Genomic DNA, 11,541 nt, shown 5'->3' with positions numbered 1-11,541 from the left:
CACAGAAGTGTCTCTTTATTTTTTTGCAGTATCAGGGATTGAACCCAGTGTACTTTTGAACTGAGCCACATTGCCAGCCCTTCATTTCTGAGACAAATTCTCACTAAGTCACTAAGCTGTCTAGGATGGGCTTAAAATTGTGATCCTCCTGCCTCAGCCTCCTGAGTAGCTGAGATGACAGGCCAGGTGCCACCACAACTGACTACACACATAGTTCTTTTTATCCATGTTTTCCTTTCCCAGTGCTGCTTATTTGCACGTAGATTTTAATTACTATCTGGCATAGTTTCTTCTCAGTATGAATGACTGCCTTGAGTATTTCTGGTAAGGGCTGGCCTGCTAACAGTGAATTTGCTCATACCTTTCACTGTTTGGGGATAGTTTTGCTATCCTTAAAGGGTAGTTTAAGATTCTTGACTTTTGTGTGTGTGTACGTCAAGCCCACTGCCTCTTGGTGTAGTTTCTGATGAGAAGAAAGCTGTTCTTTTGTTGTCCCTCTGTATGTGACAAGTTTTTCTAGCTTTGGATCTTTCAGCAGCTTGGCTCTGATGGATCTGGGTATGAATCCGTGTTTATCCTACCTGGGGTTTGTGGAGCATCTTGGTAAAGTTTTGCATCATCTTGGGAAGTTCTTGGCCAGTTTTTCTGCCCATTTATCTCTCCCCTGTCTTCCAGTACTCCCGTTACATGTGCACACTGGTGCACTGACTGATATTGCTCAGGATTCTGAGGCTCTGTCCACTTTTTTTTTTCCCTCTCTGTTCTTCATACTTTTACAAGTTTTCAGACTCTATCTTCTCAAGTCTGTTGAGTTCAGTTCAGCTTTTCAAAATTCTTTTTTAAAATTTAAGCAAAACTTATGTAACATCAACTTTACTAGTTTAAGTTTTCGTTTTTTGGTACAAGGGATCAAACTCAGGTCCTTGTGCTTGCGAGGCAGGCAGCAGAACTGCTGAGCTAAATCCCCGGCCCTACTAGTGTAAGTTTTAAATGTATCTTCAATGGTGTTGTAGTGTAGTCACTCCCTCTGTTCATCTCCAGAACTTTCTCGTCACTCTGCACTGAAACTTTGTACTCATTATATCAATTGTCCCAAACCTTTTTGGCACCAGGGACTGGAAGACAAATTTTCCAGACTGGAGCAGGGTGGTTTTGGGATTAGGTTCTCATAAGGAGCACACAGCCTAGATCTGTCACCTGCGCAGTACTTATTAGGGTTCATGCTCCTAGAAGGCCATCATTCAGGCAGCAGGTAGAGCTGAGGCGGCAGCTAGGGGTTGGGGACTCTGGTGTTAGATTTCCCATTTCCTCTTTCCCCTGTTCCTAGTAATCAGTTTTATTTTCTGCATCTGTAAATGTCACAATTCCAGTTATCTGATGAAACTGGACATATAATATTTGTCCTTTTGGGTCTGGCTTATTCTGCTTAGCATGCCTTTGAGGTTCATCCATGTTGTAGCATATATCAGACTTTTGTTCAGAATTTACTTTTTAAAATTACTTATTGAGGCTACTGGTTAAATTGTCACCACATGGTTTCCTGTACTTCTTTTAATGTGGTTTTCTTTAGTTCTTTGACCATATATATGTACACCTTGGGGGTGCTGGGATTGAACCCTGGGCCTCACATGTTGACCGTGTGCTGTACCACTGAGCTGTGTGTGCCCCTAGCTCCTGGTTATACACAGAACAGGTGCTCGGAAGTATGTCTGGTATTAGTTCAGCATCTGGACCCCACAGAAAGTTTGTTGACCTTTTCTTCCTCCTGAGGATGTTATACTTGTTCTTTGGTTGATTTGTTTTTTTTTTTTTTTGATTCTTGGTACTGGGGATAGAACTTAGAACCTTCATGCTTGCAAGGCAGGCAGTAGAACCAGTGAGCTAAATCCCTGACCCTATAATTGTTCTTTGAATGTCTAATTTTTTTGTTGTTGAAAACTGGGCATTTTGATAATATATTATAGTAGTTATAGGTTCTGGGTTTTTTCTTCCTTAAAGTTAATTCTTTTTTTCAATTTTGAGACAGGGTCTCAACTATGTAGTTCAGGCTGACCTTGAACTTGTGCTGATCCTCCTGCCTCAGCCTCTTGAGCACTGAGAAATAGGTGTGGGCCATCACGACCAGCTAAAGTTGGTTATTTTTACTTCTTCTTGATTTGACTGGATATAATCTGGTGTACAGGCCACAATGTTTCAATCAATTTTTCCTTTAAAAAATGTTATTTTTAAGTTGAGCTTTACGGGTTGCTTTGTGCCCAAGGTCTGGCTAGTGATTCAGGTGAGCTCTGAGCCAGTACAGCTTCCACTTCCTGTTGATGTCTATTTGTGTGTGTGTGGGAATGTTAAAGCTTGGGCAGTTCTGGCCGGGCGTGGTGGCACATGCCTGTAATCCCAGCACTCGGGAGGCTGAGGCAGGAGGATCGCTGTGAGTTCAAAACCAGCCTGGGCTACATAGTGAGTTCCAGGTCAGTTTCAATGACATAGTGAGACCCTGTCTCAAAAAACAAAAAAACAAAAAAGGCGGTTCTGGCTTTTGTCATGATGGGTACCCTTTTATTTTCTTTTGTGCTCAGAGGTTCACAAGTAGTCTCTGTGGATTCATGGAGTTTATCAAGACCCCCTATGGCTCTCTCATTTCCCATTTTTGTTAACTTTCTGGGTAGCTGCTGCTCAACTGCTTAAGCCAACCAGGACCACAGCAGTAGGCTGGCTGAGTATTGGTTTTCCCCATATACTGGCTAGTTAGTTAATACTGTTACTGACAGTGCCACTGGTCCTGGAATTTTGTTATTTTTCATCGTATGGGAATTGAGCCTAGGCCCTTTGCACTGAGCTATAGCCGCCCCCCCATGAGACAAGGTCTGGCTAAGCTGCTCAGCTGCCATCTGTCCAGGTCCTGAATTGGAATGGTTTACCCCCCAGCTCAGGACCTCTTTGGGCCTCTCTCTGGGGCCTAGCACCTGCCCTGCACACAGAAAGCAGCACAAGGTGATTCTCCTTAGGTGGTCACTAATCATTTGCATTCAACAGTGCTACTGTGTTTTAGATAGGGAGTGAGAGGTGGCATAGGACAAGATCACAGAACCCTGATGTCCAGTCTTTTCCTCACTACTCCTTATTACCAGTGGGGGTTTTACATGTTTGCTCATTAAAATGACTGGTGGCTGGGTGTGGTGGCACAAGCCTATAATCCTAGCACTGAGGAGGCTGACGCATGAGGACTGCCTCAAGTTTGAGGTGTCACTCCTCAACAGAAGAAAGCCCTGAACTAGTTAGGTGGGTTTCCAGAGGTGGTAACAGTCTTTCACCACTCATCTTGAGGACTTTTCCCCAGAACCATCAATAGGTACTGGCTCTCCCCTGCCTGTTTTGGGAGAAAAGTGGAGGCATCGATTCCTCAGCAGCTGGCGGCAAAGAGAAGCAATTTTCCCACTAGATCCTGTATCTCTTTTCTTGGTCCTCTCTAGATCATCTGGCTTACCTGGTACTTTTGTAACCTGACATTCTGTTTCATTTTAGAGAGAGCTACCCTCTGCTTTGCTGTATATCCCAAAGAGACAAACACGGGACCTATGTCAGTGTAATCATCAGCCAAAGCCAGTGGATCCCCTCTCAGCCGTCTTGTAGCCTGTACCTTTCTTTGCAGGTGGTCAGGGACTGGTGCTTATCCCTGCCTCAACTACATGAACACACAAAACTTCCTCAGGGGGAGAACTGGGTCAGAGGGCTGCAGATTCAGGTCTACTGCCTTACATGCCCAGACTTTAAAATCCATTAAATAGCAAAAGTATCAGTTTTTCCCTGAAGTCTCTAACAAAGTCCAGGTAGCCCCAGTTTATCAGAAGGTTCACAGCTTCTTGTATGTGGTCAAGAGATTTCTCAGGAAGACAGGAAGCTCAGAGATTCAATGACTGAATGGCTTTCCTCAGGGATGGTGGGGGGCTCTAGCCCACTTATCTTCATTAAATAGAAGAGTTCTTTCTTACCTGTCACCTTTTTTGTCCCTGCTCTAAACCTATTCTCTTTTGAGGGCAGATACATTTTTCTACCCAGCAGATACATTTTTCTGTGGAAACACACAACGAAAACTTAAGTGACTGAGGCTTACCTATGCGGGTTCCAGAGTACTGGTAGCCTTGCAGAATTTTACCTTGATTCAGCCAATAGGAAAAGGCAACCAAGGCCAGCTTTCTATAGTGTCCCTGTCCTTTCTTATTCAAGTTCAAGGGACTGAGCCTCTGATGAAAGTGGGACAAGAGATCCAGAGGGCGGGCGGGCAGGCATGGGTTAAAATGACAAACTGTAGCTCTTCTACAAATGTGGCGGTTTATTTCAACAAAATGTGAAAAGAGTAAATTTGATTGAAGCTCCGTGCTCATTGGAGTATGTGTCCATCAAATTCTCACTTGGACGAGTGAAGGCTGCTTTGTGAACAAAGTGGACAGATAACATGGCAATCTCAGTTCAATCAAGTTTTGGTCAATACATCATTTACCCTCCTCCTGCCTCAGTAACCTTGCAAGTGTAATGGGCTGTGGGAAGATCAAACTACTCATGTACTGTGGCTCTTTGACTTCTCTGTATGAAAAATCGCTGTCCTGTGGCTGGGGGTATAGGCACTATAGGGTTCTAGAGAGGAAACTGGCTGAATGTGTCCTAATTTGGTAAGGAAGGGAGAGCTAAATGAGCATAGCTTACCCTACCTCTGAAGAAAGGCCCGGTCTCCTGGGGACTGAATGATTTTGTATCATGCGGGGGGCTGTATATGAAAATTTGATTTATTGAAGAAAAGTGTGGAGGAATAATGTGGCCAGAGACGGGCCAATTCTTACCTACTAGGTAAGCAAATAACTAGCAGCAGGGAAAGTTTCTTCCTGGACTGAGAATTGTTCTCCACCTTTCTCTGCCCTTCTTTGAAGGTGCCAAGTGCCTGCACTTTGCGCCAGGGAAGCCAGCAGCCCCGGCTCCTGGGGGTGGTCAGTGTGCCTCCAGTCCTGTAGTGTCCACCTGTGATCCAGAACTGCTGAGAAGTCCCGCACTCCATCTGGACAGGTGCTTCGGAAGAAGGGGAGGTGAAGCTGTTTCCTGTGTGTGAACTACAGTTAAGGCTCAAAACTGTAGTTTATATAAAAGTATTTGTACCCTGCTTCTATGGCATCTTAGTGATTTCCTCCTCAGGCATCAGTGACAAATACAATTAGCTGCACTGTAGGAATAGAATGCCACACAAGCCCTCATCACGTGCCACTCTTGCTTTAGGAATACCAATGAGGGAATCAGGAGGCTCTTTTCTTGGATAAACTGGTTGTTGAAAATAAGCTCTCTCCACCACTCCTAAGGAGGCCCCTGCTGCTGACCGAGTAGGGACCAGAAAGCCTGGAAGACAGCAGCACCATAACTGGGTTTAGGGGTTTTAAGGTCATGTGGAGTCTGTGTTCCCTGGAATCCTCTGCACAACAGAAGGCCCATCCCCAGTGCTGAGAGCACAGCTGTCACCAAGCTGCTTTCAGTGGCTATGAGGAGACCTGCCACCTGCACACTCAGGGGAGAGGCAGGGCCCAGAGATCAGGGGCAGCAGCTGCCACGACAGCTGCCCTGGAATCAGAGATGGGCAACTCTAGGCACTGTGAGCCTCTCCCTCTCATAACTGTCAATGCTCCAGGCTTCTAAGTGACAACAGCCTTCCAGGTCCTAAGAAAGATTTTCTTCTCCTTGGCTTGCTGCCCCTGTGGCAGGAGTTTCCATTAATGGCAGAAAGAGCAGTTCCCTCTGGCTGCTTCACTGCCACCTCAGCCTGTAGCACTGCCTTGTGGTTCTTGAGTATGTCAGTCAGTCAAGCAGTGGCAAGCTGGGTGGTGGTAGGCCAACCATTGTTCATGTAGACTGAGGTTAACCCAAGGTTAAGGCCCCTAAATCAAAAATAACTTGGCCTATTTTCTTTCTGCTTCCTAGATCATGGTTTTCCCCCATCTCTGAATTTTCATGGAACCTGCAGTGGATTTTATGCTGTTATCTTTCTTCATGAACACATGCCTTGGTGTAGTTAAACAGGGACTGATTCCTCCCTCTCCGCTTAAGGATGGACTTGAGGTTTCGTAGGTGCCCCAGCCCCAGCCCTAGCCCTCCTCTGCTGCCTGTGGCTATGGCTCATGGGGCCAGGGGGCTGTCAGGATAGGAGGGCAGTCCTGCTTTTGTGCAGTAAGACGTCATGGTACGTGCCTGTACCCTTCATTGCCTTCTCAGTCCTGTGCAGGGAGGGAGGACTGCGACACAGTAGGGGTAATAAATACTGAAGGGGTAGTGTGACTGGGGCTTTGTGATCCTATGTCCCAAGATGTCATGCATAACCTGAAACACTTGAGAAGAAGCAAAATGCCACTTTGACTCCAGCGCTGGCTCTCCTGTGCCTTCTCATTACAGTGGTTTCAGTCATAAGAGGCAGCTCTAGCCCTTTACTCTGGAGACAGGGCAGGATGGGCAGAAGCTCTTCCTACGTGGAAGGGGAATCCATTGTGGAGAGGATCCGTACAATCTCCGCTCGCTGAGTGGGTGAGATGTGCTGGGTCATATGGACGATGGAATCCATGGCGACTTCTGGATTGGCTTGTACCAAGCTGGAGGGGAAGATTGGGAATGGTGAAGGAAAGAGAGGCAGAAGCATCTTAATTGGGGCAGCTTAAGAATTGCCAATAATCCTCCTAACACTGCCCACTGCAGACAGTGTTTTCACTGCCTCACCTTCCTTTCTTTCCTGCACTAAAAACGTCCCTAGCAGTCAAAGAAGTACAAAGTGAACTGCAGAACATTTTGCTGTGTCAGAAAGAAAATAAAAATGCACAAAAACAACAGGGACATTGACAGTGGAGCCTACGTGAAAAGGGTACCCACCAGCTAAATGTGGGGTAATTTGGCATCAAAAGAAGTACACTAATTATAAATTAGTAAAAAAAAATAGAAATTCACCAGGTCTCACAATAATGAATGTGTATGAATGAGGATAAAGGACTTTTGCTGATAGAATTTGAGTGGTGATTGACAACTGGAGAGGCGGAGTGGAGTTGCAAAGTTATTTTGCAACCTCACTGTAAAGACTGATTCAGGCAAAAATCATCAGTGGATGCTAAATCTAAGATAAAATTTTAATGGAGATCAGGGTATAGTGGATTAAGAATGGAATCAAATTTCCTCATAAGGTCAATATTGAACCTAACCACTGAATTTGATTCCACTCTCATCTAATTTGGTGTGGGACTAAAACTGTGGAGAGTACTAAGTTCGTGAACTGAGGCACCACTGAATATGCAATCTTCCCACAGACGACTCTTTGGTGCAAAGGGGAAGAGACTGAATAACATCTTGTTGGGCAGATGCCATATCATCACATAATGCATAACCCAAATGGAATCATGAGGAAACCAGACAACTTCAAAATGAGCAATGTTCCATAAATTGTTATTTGTGGTGCTGGGGTAATTGAACCCCATGGCCTTTACTATGCTAGATAAGTGCTCTACTACTGAGCTATACTCTCAGGTATATTGATTGCTTGTTTGTTTGTTTATTTTGAGACAGGGTCTCCCTTCATAGTTTAGGCTGGCCCTGACCTCACTATGAAGCCTAGGGTGGCCTTGAATTCAGTGATACTCCTGTCTCAGCCTCCCGAATACTGGGATTACAGGTGTGTGCCACCATGCCCAGCTTCAGATAGATTTTAGATAAAAACTTTTAGTCAATGTTCAATTTACCGAAGTTGATTTTCAATTTACTGAAGTTGATTATCTTTCTATGGCTTTATATGAGAATATGCTTTTTCTTAGTATAGAAATGATAAAGCAAACAGGGTAAAATGTAAATAATAGGTAAATCTAGGTACATATATATAGTGGTGTTCTTTGTACTGTTTTTAGGTTGGTAACTTCTCCATAGGTGAAATATTTCCAAATAGTTTTATTAAAAACACCCAGCGATGCTCCTGGAAAGCTACCACACAAACAACTTTCCTCCCTCTCGGAACTGTTCATCCAGTTTGAGCATCTATATTCAGAACTGGTAAGTAGGCACCGTGAGCTAACTCTTCATCAAGCTGAGATGACTAAGTGCCCAGCAGCCAAGAAATAATTGTGCCCCAGGGCTACATTTGTATCTATATGTCAAGTACAGCAGTCTCAGACAGCAAGAGACCATGGAGAAGGGGGCATCATCTTATGAGTTCTTCTGAACTTTTTATTCCAAAGAAATGAGCTCCACCAGCCTAGAGGAGTCCCCTCCTGTGGCTGGTCTTACCTGCGGATCTGCTTGAGGACATAGTCTCTGCTGATATATTTGATGTTCTCCTCCACTACTGAGCGGACACCATCTTCCTCTGTCAGCTGCTTCTCCAGCCACTCCACCAGATCTTTATTATTGTCCCAAACATAGGCCTGCAAACAGATGACTCTTGGTGAGACACAGGGGGTCCGGCCAGGCCTGGACACCTGACTACTTTGGATCTGGAATGTTCACTCCTAAAGCTTACTTAGTTTAAAGACACCATTCATTCCCAACCTCCTCTCTTGGTGTTGGAGGAGAAGGAGACAGGTCCTCCCCTCCCCTTCCTCCCTGCCTCCTGGGCTGCACAGATGCGTATTCAAAGCCTCCATCTGGGGTCTCCCAGGGCATCAGTTTTCATGCTGGACTGTGTCCTGTCAGATCCATTCTATAAAGGCTAAGAGTTCAGTAACCTGACAAGTATGAGACAGAGCCCACATTACTTAGTAAAGTGTGCCTTGGAGGGAAGGGCTGTTTATGTGCACTTTGCTTTCAGAGGAATTGAGACCCTTTCCAAAGAGTGAGTCTCCAGGCCCAACACGGCCTTGAACTGTGCCATGGGTCCAGTTGTGGCAGCCTTCTGTGGTCAAGCTATGGGCTTTTAGCGAGATACAGAGGGGAAATGATGTGAGGCAAGTCTCACTGCTACCACAGTGAAAAGCCTACCCCATATTATTAGCTATGTGAATATGCAAAAGGACCATGGAGTCTACAACCCTGGAGGCCTCAACAAACTACCTCTTGCCTCCTGTTTTTCAAGATCATTTAGCTGAGTATTTCCTAGGTAGCTGACTACATAATAATTCAGGAGTGTGTTAGAAGCCTAATAGCCTTCTCCTTGCTCTCTTCTCCTCTCATTTTCTTTACAAATCATTTAGGAATCGTTTTGTTAATGGTTTCCGGAAAACCAAGTACCACCATTAGGGCTCATTCATATTTATGTCATTTTGTTTGGGTAATTAAACACAAAGCTCGTCATTTAAAGGTGTGCTATCCTTCTCTGTTATCACTAACAAAGTCAGAGTCAGAATGACAATGAGTTTGGCGCTGTAATTTAATAGGTGGGTTCACTAGGAACTCTGAGGCTTGCAATGTGGTTACAGGAAACCCGGATACAGGCAATGGCTCAAAAGCCACAGCTGCAGCTACAGGGCCTGCAAAGGCGCAGAGGAAATGTACTCACCACATCCTCTGAATCTTCTAACAGTGAGGAATTGGGTAGGGGCTGTTTTCCAACCTAGTTCATTCCTTAGAAAACACAGCTTTCTTTTCAGACTCTCACTTCCCACCTGTCTTAGCTGGTTTAGTTAGCTGTGACTGGTTGTATGCTATGTGTAATTTCACTGACTTCCACATTTCTAAAACCCTTACGGAGCCCTTTACATGTGAAGGATGCTATGGCCAAGACAGTGCAAACCCTCTCCATACTTGCCCAAGACTAACGTCCCCAGGGCTCAAGAGCAGGAAGATGCTTTTGCTCTTAGGAAGTGCCACATCAATCACTACTGACAAAGAGCATGGGAGCAGCACTGTGTTTCCTGCTTACTATGTGGTAATCCTAACTTGCTTGTTCAGTTCAGGTATATGGATATACCTGGACACAAGACATTTTAATTTCTGTCTCCATCACTGGTAGTGTAGACTTCTCTATCATTTGAGAATTTATATCTTCCCCAATTTAGGAAGATTTGGGGAGAGGAAAAAAAATGTTGCTTGTGTTTCAGAATGCAAAAGAAAAAAAAAAACAACCAACTAGATTTACACAAGAATCCCAAAGCCTTTAGTTTAGGAGAATATTTAATACTCTTATTAATCATTTTTAATCCGTTTGCTTTTAATTAAGAAACAGCATGATGCTTTCCTATCAACATATGCCAGGGAGCAGATTAATTGTGGCTTAAGATAACTCTCCTTGATTGGTGTAATGTATTAGCTAACGAGATGCCTGCTTCTAACGACGTTCAGACACTACACTGGAAAGCCAGCTACCCTCTAGAGAAAACTCTTCTTCCTTCCCCTCCTGCAGCCATAAAGTATGCTAGGTGTTTAAATTAAACATTTAAAAATATCCCAGACAGGATTAGAGCAACACATTCCAAATTTGATAGCTGCTTGAAAATATGGGCTCTCTATATAAAAGATCTGCTATTTACTCAAAGCAAATCTTGATGGCAGCCACCAAGCCCAAACCCAATCAAGGGTAGATCACAGCCCAGCGTACATGAAAGGATCAAGTTCTAATCAACTGCATTTTTAGCAAGAGTAAACAAATGTAGGCACCCACAGTGCCCCTGGTTCTTTATAACAGATCTAGGAGTGCTTAATATACTATTGTGAGTTGATTTACTCCACCTGGGAGAAGCAAGTTGCCTGCTGCCCTTAGAACAGTTTTAAGACTCATCATTCCAGCCATCCACAAGGACAGGGCAACTCTCTTCCCACGAAAAGAGCCATTATCATTTCTTTCTTAGATTTATGAAAATGTGATCAGTGCCAGAGTATGGATTTATTTTTCATTTGTTTTTTGAGATAGGATCTTACTATGTAGTTTAGGCTGGACTTGAACTCACTATGTAGCCTGAGCTGGCCTTAAACTGATGGCAATCCTCCCGATTCAGCCTCCCCAGTGCTGGGATTGCAGGTGTACGCCACCACGCCCAGCCTCCAATGTGGATTTTATTTTATTTTTTTGGTACCAGGGATTGAACTTGGGTCCTTCCTTGTGCTTGCAAGGCAGGTGGCGGAACCACTGAGCTAAATCCCCAGCCCTCCAATGTGGATTTTAAACAGGTGTGAATGCTGGGCTGCTAACCTTGCGACAGGCCTGGGCCCCTGTCACCTGCACGATACTCATGCCAACTAGAACCCCTGGTACTAGCACTCTGCCACTGAGCATACCCACAACTCTTTTTATTTTTTATTTTGAGACAATTCCCCAGGCTGGCCTTGACCAGGCAATCCTCCTGCCTCAGGATAATCCCTAGCTGGGATTATAGGTGTGTACCACAGCACCTGGCCTTCAACAGAACACTTAATACCAATAAAATATCAGTAATTAAGCATCACAACACAGCCTGCCCTACCATATGTTTTCAGTACAGATTTTTCTCTCTGCATCAACAGACAAATATCTCAGGTAGCACTTGGCCTCACTAACTGTATGTAGTAATTAATCTATTTTACAAAATGACTTGTTAGAAAAGTTGTTTTTTTTTTTTTTTTTTTTTTTTTGTT

At 44.4% G+C, this 11,541-nt stretch overlaps 1 protein-coding gene across 6 annotated transcripts in view; it reads right to left on the bottom strand.

Moving 5' to 3' along the window:
- Nucleotides 1-3,529: 3,529 nt before the first annotated feature.
- Acaca (acetyl-CoA carboxylase alpha) overlaps nt 3,530-11,541 on the bottom strand; it is a 281,891-nt gene continuing 273,879 nt past the window's right edge. For all 6 annotated transcript variants that reach the window (XM_033762912.1, XM_010626803.3, XM_010626805.3 and 3 more), the window contains 2 exons: nt 8,284-8,420; nt 3,530-6,614 (listed from right to left, as the gene is read on the bottom strand). In XM_033762912.1, coding sequence (XP_033618803.1) covers nt 6,491-6,614; nt 8,284-8,420 — 261 coding nt within the window. In that variant the 3' untranslated portion in view covers nt 3,530-6,490. The remainder of the gene's footprint in view (nt 6,615-8,283; nt 8,421-11,541) is intronic.

The sequence above is a fragment of the Fukomys damarensis genome, unplaced genomic scaffold (assembly GCF_012274545.1).
Source record: "Fukomys damarensis isolate Sample0158 unplaced genomic scaffold, DMR_v1.0_HiC HiC_scaffold_13, whole genome shotgun sequence".
NCBI lineage: Eukaryota > Metazoa > Chordata > Mammalia > Rodentia > Bathyergidae > Fukomys > Fukomys damarensis.
The sequence above is the reverse complement of the archived record's forward strand: the minus strand, read 5'-3'. Positions and strand labels throughout refer to the sequence as shown.